The sequence below is a fragment of the Pituophis catenifer genome, unplaced genomic scaffold, assembly GCF_029215685.1.
Source record: "Pituophis catenifer annectens isolate HBS135680 unplaced genomic scaffold, rPitCat1.0.hap2 SCAF_15, whole genome shotgun sequence".
NCBI lineage: Eukaryota > Metazoa > Chordata > Lepidosauria > Squamata > Colubridae > Pituophis > Pituophis catenifer.
In genome coordinates, this window is record NW_027256895.1 from 7,708,888 (window position 1) to 7,730,538 (window position 21,651).

Below are 21,651 nucleotides of genomic sequence, written 5' to 3' on the forward strand. Positions count from 1 at the left end.
AATAAGGTTTGACACTGCTGAAATAGAGTGTTGAAAGAGACAAAATGTTATATTCAACAACCAGGAAGTACCCAAGTACTTCTCTTGGAATGGGTATCTATAATAAACATCAGTGTTAACAATAATCCTCCACAAATCCTCTTTTGAAAGAAATATTTTTATATATATTTCTTGTAGAAATCTTTCTCTTCTTTTTTTGTCAGCAATTTGTTTGAGGAAAGAAGATCACATGGCGTACTAATTTCTTTTTGTGAGATGCTCCCTGTGGTTGAGCTGTGGCCGGAAAACAATGATGTAGCATTTTGGCAAAAATATGCATCCCAGTAATGCAGCACCGGAGGACAAGATGGAGAAGACCTCCACAGCTACCATGGCTTTGCCTTTTGTGCTCAGATAGGCTGGAAAGAAGGAGATCCACACACTGCAAAAGGCCAACATGCTGAAAGTGATGAACTTGGCTTCATTAAAGCTGTCGGGTAATTTACGGGCAAAAAAAGCCACAATAAAGCTGGCAATGGCCAAGATACCCATGTAGCCCAAGACACAATAGAAGAAGAAAGCTGATCCCTCATTGCATTGTAAAATCATTTCTTGGGACTGTGAATGTGTGTCCAACTCAGGGAATGGGGGAGATGTTGACAACCAAAGAATGGAAATACATACTTGGAAGAGAGAGCAGGAGAGGACAATAGAAAAGGCCAATCTTTTCCCCACCCATTTTCTCATCTGAGAACCTGGTTTAGTGGCCATGAAAGCCACAACCACAGTGAAGGTTTTGGCCAATACACTAGAAATGGCCACAGAGAAGGTGATGCCAAAAGTTGGTTGTTGGAGAAGGCAGGTCACCTTGCCAGGTTGGCTGAGGAAGAGCAAAGAGGAGAGAAAACAAAGCTGAAGAGAGACAAGCAGGGTGTAGGTGAGGGACCGGTTGTTGGCTTTGACAATAGGAGTATCCCTGTACTTAATAAAAGTTCCAAGTACCCAAGATGTCAAGAAGAAGAAAGCAAGAGCTGCTGAGGCCAAACCAATTCCTAAGGTTTCTTCAAAGGTTAGAAACATCAGCACTTTTGAAATACATCCTTTCTTTTCTTTATTTGGATGATGATCTTCTGAACATTCAAAGCAATCTTCCATATCTATAAGAAAAGTTAAGGAGTTTTATCATCTATGCATTCCATAATCCTGAAAATCACCTCATTAATTTCATCCATCAAGTAGTTTATTAATATTTGCTTAAGTCTACGGAAAAATAGTAGAATTCCTACCCTACCATTTTGATTTGAAATCTTCCCTTCTGGGCATGGAACACAGTCATAGCAGCAGAACTGATCCCCTTCAATCCTTTTCTTCCAGGATCCAGGGAAACAAGGGTCATTGCATCGAGAAAGTGGAAGAACCTGGTGATAATCATAAAAGGATTTGAAAAGGGAGATATTTAAAACTGTTTGTATTTTTTATCCTTTATATAGGGAAATTATTTTTGACTTCCCAAAAGAATACTGAATTGATTAATTTACGATTTAGAAACCGCAATGATGTAAGAAAGGTCCTGTTTGAAGGGCAGGGGGAGCAAATAATTACACAGGGTGATAAATTCATGGAAACATGGCCACATGGAAATGCAAACCAAATATGCAAAGATGGCTTTATGCATTGTGATATAATTTTGTCACATTGATGAGTGCTGGATCACCCACAAAATTTGAAAATAATGTGCCATTTTTTATTTTAAAAAACCAGAAATCGAATTTCTAAAGGGATTACATTCAATATCGGAACATAATGGATTAAAGCATGTTTGATACAATAATTCAAACCTGGTTAAAAGTTGGGTTCCAACAAATCACATCTTCATCGATGAATAATTCCTTCCCTTTCGGAGCCTCTAAATCCAGCTTTCCAACTCTAACTCTCTGAAAAGATCTGTTTGGAAAAGTGATCAAGTTGGTGATGTCGAATCCACCTGTTGCTTCCCCTTTCTCATTCAGGAACACTCTCTCCCCAGCTGAGTTGTTGAAAGAAATGCCTTGAAGAAATGGATGGAGCTACTTGAAAGAGAAGAGGTAGACAATTGAAAGCAATATAACAGAGAAGAGAGCAACATATTCAAGTTTCATTCACTCATTTTTCATGTTCCAATAACTATTATTAAATGTTTCCTTAGAAATTTTATAATCAATATTGCATGGAAATGTACATCTCCACTCCATTATTTATTTGATATTATTTTGAGGAAAGGTAGGAATAAACTGAAACACAATGAAAATAGGCTTTTGGAATTAGGTAAGGTCCTTCAATTAAGTTTTATGTCCACTACTTAAACAACTAATTTAAGATAAATCATATCTAATCTTTCCTCACTGGTACAAGGCTGAGAGTCTGATTAATTTCCTTTAGCCAGATTTTAGAATCTGAGACTTAAGCATTCTTTGGTAGATAAATGAGAAGAGAGACTATTGCAAGCATAAAGTTCTTTCAAACTATGCAGGCCACATCTAAGAAGGAGCACCACTTCATTCTCCTAAATCTCTGATTTAGACAGAAAGCTCAGCTTGTCACTCATGAAAAGTTCATGAGCCACAAAAAAGTTCTTGGATTATTTTTTTGGAAGAGACAATGAAATGTAACCCTAACCCTAACTCTTATTGTGCAATCTATGGTGATTTATTAAATAACTCCTACTAATACCTTAATCATGATTTTTATAGCAGCTTCTGGGTGATCAGAATAGCAGAATACCTGAATGACAAAATAAGAACACCAAACTAGTTTTTCTGTATCTGTTTTATACAACACAACATTGGAAGGGACCTTGGAGGTCTTCTAGTACAGTGGTCACCAACCAGTGGTCCGTGGACCACTGTTGCTCCGCAAGAAAATTTTGGTGGTCCTTGGAGAAATTTTCGTATTTTTACATTTTTGCAGGTGGTGCAATATGGAAAAAGTAGAGCAGCCCTCGCCGTCCGGAATGAATGGTGCTGTTGTGGCAGTGGGGGAGGGAGCGGCACAAGCGGGAAGAAGCGGCGCTTGTGATGGCTGGAAGCTGTGGGAGCGAAGCACTACTTTCATTTGCACCACAACAGCATTCCACCTCGGTATTTATTTATTTATTTATTTATTTATTTATTTATTTATTTATTTATTTATTTATTTATTTATTTGGTTAAATTTATATGCTGCCCTTCTCCCGAAGGACTCAAGGCGGCTCACAAAAGGTTAAAAACCGAAGAACAATAAAAAATATAATTAATTTAGCATAATTAAAATCCCACAATTTAAAACCCATATTGAAACCAACTAAAAACACCCTGCATATCAGATGAGTTGTTTAAAAAGCCACGTCCTTAGGTCCTTGAGGAACGATCAGAGGTCAGGAGCCGTTCGGAGCTCGGTGGGTAAGGCATTCCAGAGGATTGGCATGCTCACCAAGAACGCCCTTATCCTGGGCACCATCAGCCAACATTGCTTGGTCAATGGCACCCCGAGGAGGACTGCCCTATGTGAGCGCACTGGTCGGTGAGAGGCAGGCAGTAGGTGCTCCTTCAAGTACCCCGGGCCCATGCCATGAAGGGATTTATAGGTAAGCATCAGCATGTTGAAGCGGATCCGGAGGATCACTGGTAACCAGTGCAGCTCATGCAGGAGAGGTGTAACATGGGAGTAACAGGAAGCTCCCGTAACAACCTGCGCAGCTGCATTTGGACCAGCTGGAGCCTCCGGGTGCACCCCAAGGGCAGCCCCATGTAGAGGGCATTGCAGTAATCCAGGCGAGAGATGACAAAAGCATGGGTGACTGTATGAAGGGCATCTCTGTCTAGGAAAGGGTGCAATTGGCTCACAAGGTGAACCTGTGCAAAGCCCCCCCTGGTCACAGTCGTCAGATGGTCAGCTAGCGACAGCTGTGAATCCAGGAGGACGCCAAGATTGTGAACCCATTCTGAGGGAGTAAGCAACTCCCCTACCATCACAAGTGATGGGGCCACTAGATCAGAGGATGCACTTCGACATGATGGAAAGAGCATTCCTAGGTTGGTCAGGGGTGGAGATGTACGACTGGGTATCATCAGCATATTGCTGATACCTCATCCCGAAACCACAAATGATCTCTCCCAGTGGCTTCATATAGATATTGAAGAGCAGGGGGGTGAGAATTGATCCCTGAGGTACCCCACAAGTGAGGGGCCTTGGTGAGGATCTCTGTCCCCCTGCCCAAACAAATTGCATATGACCCGAGAGGTAGGAGGTGAACCACTGTAGCACAGTGCCCCCCACCCCCAACCCCCCGAGCCATTGCAATAGGATACCATGGTTGATAGTATCAAAAGCTGCTGAGAGGTCAAGTAGGACCAGGATAGAGGAGTGGCCTCTATCTCTGGCCCGCCAGAGTTCATTCACTAGGGCGACCAATGCTGTTTCCGTGCTGTGTCCATGCCTGAAGCCCGATTTATATTAGTGCCAGCCAAAGAGGTTGTAAAAAAAATGCTTTTAAAAGCCTCTGATGATCCCAGCTCAGTTGCCTGATCGTCAGAGGCTTTCTTAAAAAAAAAAAAAAACATTTTTTTAGTATTTTTTTTAAAGAGAAACAAACATTCAATACATCAATCCTCCCTTCCCTGTGACATCTTGGTGTTATCTTCTAGGCTTCTTCTCCCTTCCATAAGTTTCTTCTATCTTCATCTTCATCCAAACCATTCTAATATTTCATTGCTAAATCAATATTGTAATCATCATTTGTACATAATTATGGTATCAGTCATTTATATCTCTTTTCCAACCAACTATAAAAATAATTCCATGTTTTAAAATATTCTGATTCCTCCTTATCTTTAATCATCAGAGTTAATCTATTCATTTCAGCCCAAAAATAAAAAAAGGATATGCTGTGTTCAACAGCCAAATAAATGATTATGTTGTGTTACAGCTAAGAAATAAAAATGATTGGTTTAACAATAAAGATAAAGACAATAACACTGTTTGTTTGTTTTTTAGGAAAATCTAAAATGAGGTGGGATAATTAAAGTGAGGGAATGTATGTTGAGAGTGATAGTTAAGATAAAATGAATAAGTTAGGTTCAATAATAGAAATAAAGAGTATTAACTATGAGTTTAATAATTAAAAACAGGCAATTAAGAAACAGAAGAATGGAAAGGCACCAGAACCAGATGGACTGCCAGCTGAATATTATAGGACGGTACAAGAATCTTTATCGATCCCAATGCTGGAGGTTATGAATGAAGTAATGATAAAAAGAGAAATACCCAAAACATGGACCGAGGCATATATTACATTGATTTACAAAGAAGAGACAGACCCACAACTAATCAAAAACTATAAACCTATACCTCTGCTAAATGCGGAGTATAAAATTTTTGCCAAGATATTGACAGAAAGGCTTAGGAGATATTTAAATAACTTTATACATTCTGACCAAAACGGATTCCTGCCAAAAAGACAAATTAGAGAAAATATAAGAATAATTTTGGATACCTTAGAATATTATGAAGCCCATCCTGAAAAGCAGATGGCTTTGATATTTTTAGATGCACAAAAAGCTTTTGACAACGTGAATTGGCGATTTATGACGTTACAAATGGAGGAGATGGGCTTTGGAAAGAAATTTCTTCAGGCAATTCAAGCTATATACTCCAAACAAAAGGCCAAGGTCATGATAAATGGAGAACTGTCTGACTTTATTAAAATAGAAAAAGACACTAGGCAGGGATGTCCACTGTCCCCACTATTGTTTGTTTTGACATTGGAAGTTTTAAATAGAAATATTAGAGAAGAAAAAGAGATAAAAGGTATGAAAATTCGGAAAGAAGAATACAAATTGCAAGCTTTTGCAGATGACCTGGTCTTTATTATTGAAGAACCATTAATGTCAATAAATAAATTGTTAGAAAGCATTGGAGAGTTTGGGGAAGTAGCTGGTTTGAAAATTAATAAAGAGAAGACAAAGATAATGACTAAATATGTTGAAAAAGCAAAAAGAAGAATTGGTGGAGATTTCAAATATGCAGGTCACAAATAAGGTAAAATATTTGGGGATGCAATTGACAGCAAGGTGTAGGAAAATAATTACAATAAGGTTAAACAACAGATAGGACAAGATTTGGAAAAATGGGGAAACTTGCAACTATCTTTAATTGGGAGAATTGCAACTATTAAGATGAATATTTTGCCTAGAATTTTGTATTTATTCCAGACGATTCCAATAAAGTTGGACAAGGAATTTTTTACAGACTTGAATAAAATGATATTGAAATATATTTGGCAAGGGAAAAAGGCAAAAATAAAAATTAAGCTGCTAAAATGAGGGGTGGTTTTGGTCTACCTAATTTTGAATTATATTACCAAGCAGCTAGTTTAATGTGGATTAAAGAAAGGGTAACATTGAAAAACACTAGACTATTGAATTTGGAGGGACATGATTTGTTGATGGGGTGCATGCCTTTTTATGGTACAAAGGAACTAAAATACAGGGGTATTTCAGAAGACATCAGATATGTGAAGCCTTGTTTTTGAACTGGGAGAGATAAAAAAAAATCATTATTTTAAGATTCCAGTCTGGCTATCTACAATTGAAGCTTTTTCATATCCAGTGATATTCAAAGGGGAACAAATTGTTAGATATAGTGAATTATTGGATGAAAAGGGTGAACTTAAACTAAAACAAGATTTAGAAGATCAGGGATTTAAGATGGATTGGATTTCATATATGCAAATATTTTCTAGATCTCGAGAAGATCTCAAACAAGAAAGTTTTTATAATGTTTTGACTCTTTTAGATAAGATATTAATGGGTTCTGATGACCATGTAATTAAAAAGTTATATGGATATTTGCTAGAGGTAAAATTGGAAGAAGAACAAGTTAAAGAATCAATGATAGCATGGGGAAAAAAATTTAGTTATGGTATTGATTTAGAGAAATGGCAAAAATTGTGGTCACATAATTATAAAATAACAATGTCTACAGCATATAAGGAGAATTTGTATAAGATGTTTTACAGGTGGCATTTATCCCAGAGGATAGCCAGAATGTTCAAGAACAAATCGGAGAAGTGTTGGAAGTGTCATCAGACCCCTAGGATCTTATTACCATATGTGGTGGACATGCGTAGAAGCAAGGAGATTTTGGACTAAGATACACACGTTGTTGGAAAAAATGACAAAGAGACATATTGACTTTAAACCAGAGATATTTTTATTAGAGATCTTACCAGAGACATTTAATAAAGAATTGCAATATTTGATTGTGAATATTTTAACAGCAGCTAGAACTGTATTTGCAAAAAATTGGAAAGGAGAGAAGATAATTACTGATGAAGAAATTATTAAGAAAATGTTGGACTGTGCTGAAATGAATAGATTGACATTTGAAATAAGAGAACACGAAGATAAACAATATTATTTGATATGGGAGCTATTTTATCAGTGGATAGATAATAAAGCATGGAGATAAAATAATATATATGAAATGAAATTTAGATAAAATATTTAAACACTTTTTTTTTGTTTTTTGTTTTTTTTTTGTTAAAGGAAAGAACATTTCCTTTACATTTTCCTTACTAATTTTTTCTGGAACGATACCCAGTAGGAACAACTCTGGTTTAAATTCAATATGTTGCTGTATCATTTCTTCCAGCCAGATTTTAATCTTGTACCAGTAATTTTTTGCTTTGTCCACCACATATAGTGAGAAGATCCTGGTGTTTGATGACATTTCCAGCAGGTAGCCGATTTATCTTTAAACATTTTTTGCTAACTTCTGCGGTGGCATATGCCATCTATAAAACATTTTATATTGATTTTCTTTATATGCTGTGGACATTGTTAATTTATAGTTCCTTTCCTATAGTTGTTGCCATTTTTCAAACTCAATTGGATAACCAACATTTCTACCCCAGGCTATCATTATTTCTTTTACTTGCTCCTCCTCCAATTCAATATACAGCAAAAAGTTATAAACATTTTTTATTAAGTTTTCCTCTGTTCCCATGAGTATCTTATCCAGTTCAGTCTTTTCCATTTAAAAAACCATGTAATTTAACATCTTTTTCATATCTTGATCTTATCGGCATATACATGTACCAATCTATCTCAATTCCTTGTTGTTCCAATTCTTGTTTCTCTTTCATTAGAGAAACAAGAATTGTTTCTTATCCATTAATAACTCATTATATCTAACAATATTTCCAAAATTAAAGTCATTTGGGTGTATTAAAGCTTCTGTTATTGATAACCATGTTGGTATTTTCACATAAAATTTATCTCTAACCTTCTCCCATACCAGTAACAATCCATTTCTTATATAATGTCTATGAAAGTATGTATGTATCTGATGTCAGCGTTTTAATGCTGCCATAAAGAGGAGGAGACGAGGCTTGACTTTTCACCTACTTATTTTCTCTGTAGATAATATCCCCTAGGAGATGGGATGGGAGGTGGACATTCCTGGGGTTGTAGGCAGGAGATGGGAAGACTGACTTGGAAGATGGCCAATGAGAAGATGAGAATTGAGGAACAGAAAAGGAAGGGTTTGGGGTCAGAGGGTTACTATCGGCTACGATGAAGTCAGGGCCAGATCTGTCGTACTCAATAAATGGAATATTTCAGCAAAGATTAATTGTTTGGGAGTGCAATTTATTTGAGATGACATCGAAACCTGACAGATAGCCGATACTCCTTTCCAAGCCAAGCTGGCTGACCTCCAATCCTCCCGTTCCCTCCCAGACGTATGGAGATACTCTCCTGACACCATGGCGAAGAGTACACTGTCTGAAGAAAGTTTAATTCAGGCAATTGGAGAAGAGCCAGCCGTGATTCCAGCCAGCTTGGAAGCCACGAAGTCTAAACCCTCCCCGTCTCCCCCGGCAAAGTTGCAAGACAGCCAAGGTTAGACGATTGTGCTGCAAGCCAAGAAGAAGGCAGATAAATATCTGGGGGTTTTGCCAAAAGCTGCAGAGGCTGAGTTTCCCTTCCCGAACGTGCAGGAGAAGGGGAAACCCCTAAGTGAATTGGGGACGGCAGACTGGCTATGGGACTGGCAGCAGGCCAGGCACCAAGAAATTTTAAGGAAGCCACTTGACAGCCCCATAGCTGAATTGAAGGAGAAATTTGACCGTGCCATCCTTCGGGAGGAGGGGCCATCATGCAGACCAAAGGAAAAGTGGGAACCAGTTTGGGCTGCTGAACCAAGAGGTCATAGGCTGAAGTGTAGCCCTTTCCCCCTCCCCAGCAGAAGGAGAAGGAGCCTAACAGTGCATCCATGGGTTCCCCCCTGGCCCAGCAAGCAGAGCAGCCTAGATGAGACAGCACCTCCCTACCCTAGAGTGAGAAATGAGGCAGAGGACCATCAGCACAGAGGCCAGACTTACAGAGCCCCGCACAGGGAGGAGAGGGCAGCGAGGGAGGAACCACCCCAGTTGAGAGGGAAGTTTGATGGTGACCCAATTCCTCGACACCGCTGAGATCTACATAGAGTGCTTTGGACACCTCTACCCATTTCCCAGAGCCCTAGTGAGTGCCATCTCAGAAGGGTTGGAGGGAGAAGGGTTGGAGGTGGTCAGCAACCCTCTACAAGAACACGGCCCCCCAACTGCAAAATGCAGACAGGTTCTTACAACTACTACGAGCCCGGTTCGAGGAGGCGGAGGAGGACCCCTGTGTGGAGGACGAGCTCAGAAACCTAATGCAGAAGGGGAAGCCCATCAGAGAGCATATCCATGAATTCAGGAGAGTCATTGGGACCCTGCCTCCCCTACCAGAGTGACTGCTGGTGTACTTCTTTAGGACAAGCCTAGATAAGAGAATTGCCCAAGTAACCACTTATCGAGACATCCCGAACCGGCTCTCCGAATGGTTCCGGGTAGTGATAAAAGTCGACAGAAGGCAACATATTTAAAAGACCGAACTCAAGAGACTTATGTATGGGAGTGGAAAAAGTGGATAGATTATGTGCAGAGTAAATATCAAACTAAGAAATATCAGATAGCTTTTAGCTGAATGAATGTATTATGTAGGGACAAATTAATAGAGTTTTATGAAGGTATAAATAGTATATAGGGGGTGGAGGGGTTTAAGTTTTATAAAATGTATTTTTCGATTAGGATTTTATATTGTGGAAGTCTTGGGGGCGAAAGGGGAGGGCTAGGGAGGGTATGGGGGGTTTGGGGGGAAATTGGGGAGAAAATGTATTTGTAAAACTTTTTAAATAAAAAAAAAAGTCGACAGAGGGCTGCGGGCCAACGACATATCGAAGCAACCAGATAGCAAGGAGAGAGGCCAATTGAACCAGGGGCCACCCAGCAGACGAGGAACCACAGCACCACAGCCCACACAGAGGCCAGCCGCCCCACGGAACCCGCTGAGGTGCTACAGATGCAGGGGGATTGGTCACCTGGCAGCAATGTGTGGAACCCCTAGACCGAGACCAGATCCACCGCCCAAGGCACGACTGGAACAAGGGCCCAAACGCGCCATGCACGTGCCACGGAAAGCTCCCCAGGGCCCACAGGTTTTCGCTCACCTGACTGAAACAAGAGGAGTCCCAGATGAGGGAGATCAATCCCCCGAACCGTATGACAGTGAGGACGAGGGTGAAGACAACCCGATGGTGAGTGGACCGGTCCATCCTTTTCTTTTCCCCATATGCTTAACAGCCCCGAAGGTAGGGACCCAAGGGACTTTCCAAGCCCTAATAGACTCTGGCAGCACGAGGTGCCTGATTAACCTACCCACAGTCCTAAAATTGGGGATCCGAGCTAAAAAGCTCAACCACCCAATTCAATTTGAGCAAGTTGATGGATCCCTAGTGGGGGGGAACTTATGCCATACACTTGACCGAGCCCGTGAGGCTGGAGCTAGCAGATCACTGGGAAATGATTTGGTTCATAATAGCCCCCAAGATGACAGATCCAGTCATATGGGACTCTCATGGCTGGACAAATGGAGCCCAATCATCTGGTGGCAAGAGGGGACCCGCAGGTTGAGGATAGCAAAGGGCCCCCAACCCCTACCGCCCCAACCAGGGGAGATGCCCCCCATGCAGGGACACCAATCCCTCCCACCACAGCAAAAGAAAACACCGCCAACACAAAGGCCCCTCCCTGAGGGTACAGCGAAGCAACTGGCAGCCGCATCCGACAGCGCTTATGACACAGATCAGCTCCCAGGGGAGTACCAAGACCTTGCAGAGGTATTCAGCAAGGCCGACTGTGACGTTCTACCCCACCGCGAGGCTGACTGCACCATCGAGATCATCCCTGGAGCGAAACTGCCTAAACCTAAACTGTATGCCATGACGCCCTGTGAAATGCAGGAAATGCGGAACTACATAGACAAGAACTTACGAAGGGGTTTCATTGAGCCAGCTAAACCACGGGTCGCGGCACTGGTCCTTTTCAAAGAGAAGAAAGACGGCTCTATGCGCCTGGTGGTTGATTTTAGATGTATCAACACTGTTTGCGTACACAACTTATATCCCCTTCCCCTCATGAAGGACATGCTAGCCCACCTGGCCAAAGGAAAAGTTTTCACCAAACTAGACCTTCGAGAAGCTTACTACCAAATACGCATCAGGGAAAGAGATGAGTGGAAAATGGCATTCAACTGCCCCCTGGGGAGTTTCCAGTTCAAGGTAATGCCCTTTGGACTGCAAGGAGCCCATGCAGCTGATAAATGAAGTCCTACATGAGCACCTTTACAAAGGGGTCCTTGTCTACCTGGACGATATTCTCATTTACACTGAGACCATAGACGAACACATACCCCTTGTCCGCCAAGTGCTGGAAAAACTGCTGAGGGCGAACCTGTATGTCAAACTGTCAAAATGCGAGTTCCAGCAATCATGACTAGACTACCTGGGCTATTGAGTATCAAATGAGGGAATAGAGATGGACCCAGCCAAAGTCCAATCAGTCCTACAGTGGCAGCCCCCTCGTACCCGCAGACAACTGCAAAGCTTCCTAGGGTTCGCGAACTTCTACAGACAATTCATCCCCTCGTTCGCAAGAATTGCCAAACCTCTGACGGACCTCCTAAAGACAGGGAGTCCAGCGACAAAACCCCACCCGGGACAACCCCTACAGTGGGACCTGACCTGCCAATGGGCATTCGAGACACTAAAAGAGATGTTTGCAAAAGAACCTGTCTTAAAGCATCCTGACCCTGAACAGCCCTTCATCATCCAAGCAGACGCAAGTGATGTGGCAGTGGGGGCCGTGCTGCTCCAAAAGAACAGCCAAGGTAATCTACAACCTTGTGCTTACACCTCCCGCAAGCTCACCGACACGGAGAGGCAATGGGCGGCGTGGGAGAAGGAAGAGTTCGCAGTGAGATGGGCATTGTTGACCTGGCAGCACCTACTAGAGGGAGGCCAGAGACCGTTCGAAGTTTGGACTGATCCCAAGAATCTGGAAGCCCTCAGAACCCCATGGAAATTGTCACCCAGGCAGGTCTGATGGGCTCAATACTTCAATCGCTTCAACTTCGAGCTCAAGCACATCCCAGGGGGGAAGAACTTTCTGGCTGATGCCCTCTCCTGGATGCCCCAATACAACAGTGAGCGGGAGCAGGTAGTGAATGCCATCATCCCCTCCACCCAAGCAGTGGGTCAGGTGGTCACCAGATGGCAACGACACAACCAGCAAGGTCAACCTGCAAGTGACTTAACTACAAGACTCAAAACTGAAACAGCAGCGGACCCCTGGTTTCGAGATAATCAACACCTCTTGATAAAAAGGGATGACCTAGCATGGTAGGGGACAAAACTCTATGTCTCACAGACTCTACGCACCCTGATCCTCAAGAGGAGCCACGATGTTAAACCAGTGGGACATTTTGGCTTCCTAAAGACTTTGCACTTAGCACGGAGACAGTTCTGGTGGCCCCACATGAGAAAGGACGTAGACAGTTACGTAAAAAGTTGCACCATCTGCACCACGATGAAGAGATGACCAGGATGCCCTCCCGGGCTGCTGCAACCAGTAGCTGAACCAACAAGACCATGGGAGGAGATTGCGATGGATTTCATAGTAGAACTGCCAAGAAGTGGTGGCAACACAGTGATCTGGACTGTAATAGACTTATTCTCCAAATAGGCACACTTTATACCCTGCAGCGGGATACCCTCAGCCCACCAATTATCCAAACTGTTCCTGAAACACATCTACCGCCTGCATGGAGTACCCAGAAGAATCATCTCCAACCGAGGGGTCCAGTTCACAGCAAAATTTTGGAGGGAGTTCCTGCGATCCATAGGCTCATCCCAAGGCCTCAGCTCAGCGTTTCACCCGAGCACCAATGGGGGGGGGGGGGGGCGGAGAGACTGAATGCCATGATAGAGCAGTATTTAAGATGCTACGTCAACTGCCAACAGTCCAATTGGGCAGACCTCCTATCGTTTGCAGAGGTCGCGTATAATAATGTTGTCCATAGTAGCATGGGGATTAACCTCATTTAAAATAGTGAGTGGTATGGATTTCGTCTCCATGCCAGAGTACCCAAGGGAGCCCCCTTCCTCAGTCAGCTTGACTGATTGGATGGATATGTTGAGAGAAACCTGGGAGAACGTTAAGAGGGCGTTGGCCAAGGCGACACAATCCTATAAGAAACAAGCAGACAAGCACTGAACTCCCCAAAGACCATTTCGAGTGGGGGAGAAGGTTTATCTCTCCACCAAGTATTTGAGACTTAGACTCCCGAGCAAGAAATTGGGCCCGAAATTTATAGGACCTTTCCCTCTAGTAAAAATAATCAACCCAGTTACAGTACAACTGCGGTTGCCCCGGCTCCTAGGGAAGTTACACCCCGTTTTCCACAGCAGCCTCCTGAAGCCTGTGGTGGGGTCAACTTTAAGGCCGGTGCCACATGACCCCCCCTGAGCCCCTGGTTGTTGGGGGCCACACTCACTATGAGGTACAGCAAATTCTCGATTCGAGGTGGCATAGGGGGCACCTCCAATACTTAATTAAGTGGAAGGGTTACCCTTTGTCAGAGGCTTCCTGGGTGAAGAGCACAAATATCCAAGCTGATTGCCTTATAGCCAAATTCCATGCAGATCACCTGGGTAAGGCGGGAGGGGGTGGGACACACCCTCAGACGGGGTAATGGTACTTAATTTGTTTTTTTTTTTCATTGAAACAGGCCTCCCTAGAAAAATGAAGGGAGAGGGGCTGGATGTCAGCATTTAATGCTGCCATAAAGAGGAGGAGACGAGGCTTGACTTTTCACCTACTTATTTTCTCTGTAGATAATATCCCCTAGGAAATGGGATAGGAGGGGGACATTCCCAGGGTTGAAGGCAGGAGCTGGGAAGACTGACTTGGAAGATGGCCAATGAGAAGATGAGAATTGGGGAACGGAAAGGGAAGGGTTTGGGGTCAGAGGGTTAGTATCGGCTATGACGAAGTCGGGGCCAGATCTGTCATACTTCACCAAAGATTAATTGTTTGGGAGTGCAATTTATTTGAGATGACATCAAAACCTGACATCTTACTTCTACCATGCCATAAAAGGGCATGCAATCCCAGTTGTAAATCATGCCCTTCCAGTGTTAACAACCTTGTATTTCTTAATTCAATCCATTCTTTCAACCATGTCAATGCTGCTGCTTGATAATGTAATTCCCAATTTGGTAAACCAAATCCCCCTCCTAGTCTCATGATTTGCAACATTCTTAAACTTATTCTTACTTTTTTCCTTTGCCATATAAATTTCCTCATGATTTTATTAAGATATTGAAAGTAAGTCTTTTCAATTTGTATTGGTATAGTTTGGAATAAAAATAATAGTCTTGGTAGTCTTTTTTCACCACTTGTATATCTAAATTTTCTTTTATCTCTCTATTTTGTTTTTCTGTTGTATTCTTCACCAAAATTTTTGTTTTGTCTTTATTTTCAAACCAGATACTTTTCCATATCCTTCTATCTGTTCTAGTAATTTAGGGCTTGTTATCTGTAGTTCCTCTGTAATGAAAACCAAGTCTTCGGCAAATGCTTGTAGTTTATATTCCTCTTTTTTGACTTTCATCCCTTTTATCTCATCACTCCATCTAATGTTCCTGTTTAAAACTTCTAGAGTCAAAATAAACAGCAATGGTGATAGTGGGCATCCTTGCCTGATGCCCTTCGTTATATTAATCTTTCCTGTCATTTTTCCCTTCATCATTATCTTGGCAAATTGTCTATTGTCTATTGTTTTTATGGAGCTGGAAATCTTAGAACAAAGAAAATTAAATATTTAGGAATTTGGCTATCAGAAAGGTGTACCATCATAAAGAGGGATAACGATGATACACTCCTATTACAAATACCAAAAAATTAGGAAAATTGGACTAAATTACCAATAACATTAATTGGTAGAATTTCAATGATAAAAATGAACATATTGCCCAAATTACTATATTTATTTCAAACAGTACCTATAAAATTAGGGAAAAATTTCTTTGAACAATTAAATCAATTGACATCGAAATTTATATCATTGGGGGAAAAACCACAAATCAAATTCAAATTATTGCAAGACACTAGGAAAAAAGGAGGTTTTGGTTTACCAGAATGGAACTCTACTATCAATTGCCATTCCTAACATAGGTCAAAGACTGGATACAACTCAAAAATAAGTAAATATTAATGATAGAAGGCTACAAACTCCAACTTGGTTGGCCTAGTTTTCTTTGGGACGGGAAACACAGATCACATACATACTTTCAACAACATAGGTTAAGGGGTGCACTATTGAAAGTATGGGAAAAAATTAAAAAGAACCATTATATGAAGGTCCCAGTTTGGTTAGCTACAATGGAAACAAAGATACATCCAAATACCACAGTACTCGACATAATGGGGAGATATGCAGATCTATTAGGCACAAAAGGAGAATTAAAATCAGTACAAGACCTGAAAAAACAAGGAATAACTTTGAAAGAGTCCAATTCAAAGAGAATACCTGCCAAGGTTGCAGATTTGGAAGATCAATTTTTTTACCCATCATAGTTTTCCTCCTATTGAACGACAACTTGTACAGAGCCTGCAAAGCATGAGCCACAGCATAAACAGCATTGTAGACACTGTAGCTCTGGCCAGTCATTTCCATTTCAAATACAGGCCCAGGAAGATCCTCCAGCTTCATCTCCCCAGTACACTGAGCATTGTCCATTCCTTGTAATTCTGGTTTTGGAAATGAACAATCAAATGATTGTTCCCAAACATTCTGCCGAAACCCATCTCTGTAGTCTGAAAGAAGATTTATGGTCTGAAGAAACTCCTTGAAACCTACAACTGCTGTTGAGTGAACAGTGAAGGAAATAGCCCCATTGTACATCTTCAGATCCCATTTGATATGAGTGCCTGGTAATACAAAATCAATCTGTGCAGTCATGATCCACACATTTCTTAACAATGCAGTTTCTTTGCTTTCAGGATCTACCAGAAATGTTACAAATCTTAGCCATATAATTGTCCCGGCTTCTCCATAGACAAGAAACACATTGGCTTTGCTATTCCTCATATTAATGGAAATAATGGAGATCATTTGAGAAAGTTCTGAGTATCTTTCCAAGTGGACTTGTTGAGCAAGCCTTTCTATAAATGCTGAGCAGATTCCGTTCTGTGAAAGTAAGGGCTGCATTTTCTGTAAGAAATTTTCTCCATTGTTGTTATTAATTGAAAATATCCCAATCCATGTCCACCTGAAATGGTGAAGCAGTTGGATGATCCCAATGTATTGATGGTCCTCTTTGGGGACCATGAAATATAGTGAAGAGAGCTTACTGGTCTGAAATTCCTCTTGGGCTAATGAGCCATATGTTAGCTGAAAGAAATTCCAGTAGTATTCTTTAGAGTCTTTAGTTTAAATTTAATTTTCCTATCTTGTTTTCATATAAAATATATCCAAGCAGTACCCCCCCCCCAGCATTAATTTAAGAATCTCGTAAGAAATTTCTTGGACTAGAAGACCTCCAAGGTCCCTTCCAACTCTGTTATTCTGACGATGTTCTAATTGTATGAAAATATTTCAAGCACATGTACTAGATCAATTGTTTTAATAGAAGCCATTCAAATTTTCCCTCAGGTATTGATCCTTGATACTCATTTCCTGTATCTGGCATTGTTTCAGAAAAGAGGGCCAAGTAGTAAGCCATCTTAAGGGAAAACTAAGCCTAATGTTTGCTTCCCATTAATTATTCTGTTAACAACCATAAGATTAAGAATTTTCTGCTCAACTCTTCCATAACTTACTTGTGGAATCTTGAAGAATCCTATAATTTCAGCTATATAAGATGATGTGACGAAATCCAGTCCCCCAATGATAGCCATGAGATTCTTCTGGCTATCACATTTGTAGTTAGGGACAAATTCCCGGGACTTAAAAAGTAGGTCAAGAGTGCTGCGATAGGTCTTCCTTGGATTGTGATAACTGTCATAGATGTGGAACCCAAGAGTGACATTAGGTAAGATCTGGGAGTCCTCATTGATCTCCTTCACAGCAAAGGCCAAGGCAAGGATGTGCTGGTAGAATTTCATTATTACACTGCAAATGATTTAAATACCCCAGTTGAAAAAGGAAGTTGGCAAATTCTCATAAGGTGGCATCCTTTCTATAAGAAATAACAAATTTTTCTTTCTCTGATGAAGGTAGGAAAATACTGAATAATTTGTACACAGTTCAAATTTGGTTTTCTACAGTAATTGCATGATTTAAACAAATATCCCCTACAATAATATAAAAAATAGTGCTGTTTCATGCAACTCCATTTAGTGTCTAATTTTCCCCAAAAAAAGGAATATGAACAATTCCAGCATGTATCAGTCATTTATTGTATGTATGTTTTCCTCAGAGTGACAATACAATTTTTTTAAAAAAAAATATTAATATCTTAATATTAATATTAAGATATTAAGCTTAATATCTTAAGCTTACTAAATGTTCTTCAAAAGATGTTTTGCACCAAAGTTTCATACATTATATGACAAACACTTTACCATAAAATAAAGAAAAAGGTTTATTCCATAATTAAAAACATTTGAAAGATAGATTTAGATTAAATATAAAACCTACATTTAAACTGATAACCTTTTACTCTCATAAGGAATTTTTGGGAAACTGATTAACATTAGAAAAAGAAAAAAGAATCTTTACTTTGGTGTGTCATAAGATGTTTCATAAGGATGTTCATTAAAATTAATTTCATGAAGGTTGTAATAGGTGAGGGACACTATCCCACCAATGATGAGGTCACCAGGTTGGTACCACTCATGTGGAACAAGGAAAGCATCACTTGCTGGGCAGCTCAGAGTCACTATTTTGTTCACCAGGAACACTAGAAGGAGCCACATTTTGACTCTTGAAAATGTCTCCATCTTTCATCCCATCCTACAATAAAGGTTGCATTATTCCAATAGCTAATACAGTGATTAATTCAAGATTTATATCTGAGAGTCCACCTAACCAGAGAATCCACCAATAGGTATTTGGATATCCATGAGAGTGAAAATTTGTGTCTTCAATAGAATCAGCGTTTGAACAGATACTCTGGCAGAGGAGACATGAGGGAGGAAACCCATTGCAATGACTCCGACACACAGCCATTATTATCTTTGTGCCAATCTCCCTGGAGTTCAAGATACGTTGATTGTTGTTGTATTGAAATAACCTTCTGTGCAGTCTTTGATGTTTTTGCCTAGGGAAGAGAATATGGTGATTCCTGTAGGACATAATTATTTAGATTTTGATGAAAGAATAAATGTCTGATGTTTAAATGCTTTTTGAAATGCAGAATTGCTAATAAAGTGTACAGGGGGTAATTTGCAACACAAAATAGACTTCTTCTTTTTTTTGAAATATATATTGTTTTTACTATGAATGCTAAATGCAGTTCACCTTCCTTTGTGCAGTATTAACATGCATAGATGTTTTGGCATTTCCTCATTTTTTTTAATTAAAAATTTATAAACTTTATTAAAACAGATATAAAACACATAAAACACATACGACAAAGACATAAAAATACATATACAATAAACAGTCATAAATAATCAATCATTTGAAGCGTTTGTTTCGTAATGGTCTTTCAAGTAATACAGTTATACTTATTTCCTTAAATCTTAACTCAATAATTTCTTAGTGCCTTTTTTCCCTTCTATTTTCTAAGACTTCTGCTTTAATAATCTGTATATTATATTTTTCTCTCTAATTTTATTCTCCCATAAGGAAGTAATTTGTGTACACTTGGAGTTCTATTCTATCTTATTTCTAATTAAATTTCTTCCATAGTAGCCCTATGCCATTGATACCATTTATTCGAGACTTTGTAAAATTCAGTGTCTTCTTTTTCCTTTAGCTCTTTTGTCAGCCTATCCATTTTGACACATTGTGTGATTTTGTCTATTATTTCTTCTTCGGTTGGGGTTTTTTCTAGTTTCCAATTTTTGACATACGTTATCCTTGCTGCAGTTAAAATATGTATTAACAAGTATTTTATTTCTTTGGGATAGGTTTTTGTAAAGATTCCTAACAGAAAAGTTTCGGGTTTCTTATCTATTTGTAGTTTAGTAATTTGTTCTAGCCATTTCTTGATATTGGACCAAAATTTCTTAGCCGCCGGGCATGTCCACCATAGATGGTAAAAGGTGCCTTGTTGATTCTTACACTTCCTACACGCCAAACTATTTTTTGGGTTTATTTTGGCCAATCTTGTAGGTGACATATGCCACATGTAAAACATCTTTAGCTGGTTCTCCTTATATGCCACCGCCAATGTTGTTTTTGTATTCATTTGCCAGAATTCTTCCCATCTTTCCAATTCTATTGAGTATTTAAAATTTTGCATCCATTTGATCATGGTATTTTTATCTATTTCCTCCTCCATCTTGTATCTCAACAAAAATTTGTAAATTTTACTAATTAATTTCTCTCCCGAATCTAATATAATTTTGTCTAGTTCTTGTTTTTCTTTACATATTTCATACGTTTTTATATATTCCTTATGTTTTGCTTGTATCTGTGAGAAGGTCCACCAATCGATTTCCCTATTTAATTCTGTATCCAATTGTTCTTTGGGTTTCAATTTTCCTTGATGATCAATTAAGTCTTTATATCTAATTATATTTTTGGTTTCTGTTAGGTTTGGATGTTTTAGTGCTTCTGAGGGTAAAAGCCAAATCGGGATTTTTGTATAATGTTGTTTTTTAATTTTTAATTGTTGTTGTATAATGTTGTTTTTTTAATTTTTTCCTCATTTTAAGGAGTTTTCCATTATTTCCAGATCTCCCTAGAAGGTGTTTCACAATGTACTGTAGAAAGGTAACATCCTCCCCTCTACTAGAAGAATGAAATACTTTAGGAAATATTAAAAAGGCAGAATATTTCCCTTAAAACAGAAATAAAAATCTTAAAGGATACAGAAACTCAGCCTCAGCTCCCTGCTCCCAGCAGATATTTTGGTGCCTGCCTATCTACAAGACAAAAGACCGGGCCAGCCTATCTACAAGACAAAAGACCTTCACCCCCCAGGACATAATAGGATTAGCCCTCTATCATCTTGCAACAGAGCTAACCACATGGCACCAGGGAACATTATATCAGCTCAAGGTTCAACCAAACTTGATTCTGACTACCTACAAAGTTAGCTATGACCCCTGCATAGTCCCCTGGGAGTCTGACAACAATCAATAGAATACATTTCTGGCACAGGAATAGGAAGCTCATGGGCAAGGGCCAAGAGAGGGCATAAATATCTCTCTCGATCAACTCCATGTGTTCAGCTGCACCAGGACTTCAAACCCATGTGGTCCTGTCCACCAATAAGCCATCTTTCCAATCAGCCTTCATGTTTCCAGTGTCTTTCTCCCCACTTCAAACTGAACCCAGGTGGATATTTCTTCCAACAATACTTACTTTGTAAGATCTTATATTTAAAATCTTTGCTCATTTAATTTTCTGTATTAGAGCAGAGACAATTTCTGGGCTGCTGTGAAAAAAAAAATAAGGAAGTCAGTAGTACATTCAGGGCATGTTTACATAGACAGATAATTCTGGAACATATGATGAAGCCAGTCATTTGTCATGAACAAGGGAGCAAAATGTCAGGAAGAGCAAATTTTCATCTGCTTCCCTATACTAGGCTAATTTTCTGAGGAGCTAAGTCCCAATGAAACAGCAAAATCCAGAGAGGAATTCCAATAGGGGAAGGAAGCCATTTTCTGTGATATCTACTCTTTCCCCAGAGTTTAATTGTGGATTCAAAAGGTCAACTTCCAAGCAAATTATGCTGATAGATAGTGAGTATTGAAAAGATTCAATGAAGCTGTTAAGAAGGCTGTGGAACCATAACTTTTGTTACTACATGCATTAGGGTTAGGTAGTGTTTGTCAGCTGTTAGGGAGAAAGGAAGGAAGGCAGGAAGGAAGGAATCAAGCAAGCTTTAAATTAATACAGGTTCTCCATTGAACCTTGCATTCCTAGAGTTTCTTTGTATATCATTGGGCTTATGCAAATATCATCATGAATGATTTAAAAGGAGGGTCCCGATTTTGGATCTTTACATTTTCTACAAATTGTATTTGTCAAATTGCAGGAAATTCATTTAAAGATACACTATTCTTTTCTTTTCTCTGATAGCCATGTGTGTACTGAACATAATTTTAGA

At 39.9% G+C, this 21,651-nt stretch overlaps 1 protein-coding gene across 1 annotated transcript; it reads right to left on the reverse strand.

The window, feature by feature from the left end:
- Positions 1-237: 237 nt before the first annotated feature.
- LOC139324864 (vomeronasal type-2 receptor 26-like) lies at positions 238-18,340 on the reverse strand. Its single transcript, XM_070954613.1, has 6 exons — positions 18,144-18,340; positions 17,243-17,534; positions 15,951-16,814; positions 1,818-2,045; positions 1,271-1,397; positions 238-1,136 (listed from the first exon to the last, which is right to left on the reverse strand). The coding sequence occupies exons 1-6, from the start codon at positions 18,338-18,340 to the stop codon at positions 238-240; spliced, it is 2,607 nt and encodes an 868-aa protein (XP_070810714.1).
- Positions 18,341-21,651: the final 3,311 nt, after the last annotated feature.

Coding starts and splice junctions, on each gene's coding strand:
- LOC139324864 (XM_070954613.1), bottom strand. CDS start 18,340: ATGTGGCTCCTTCTAGTGTTCCTGGTGAACAAAATAGTGACTCTGAGC. Junction 17,535..18,143: donor ACATCTTATGACACACCAAA/GTAAAGATTCTT, acceptor AATCATTTGCAG/TGTAATAATGAAATTCTACC. Junction 1,398..1,817: donor GGAACCCAACTTTTAACCAG/GTTTGAATTATT, acceptor GATTATCACCAG/GTTCTTCCACTTTCTCGATG.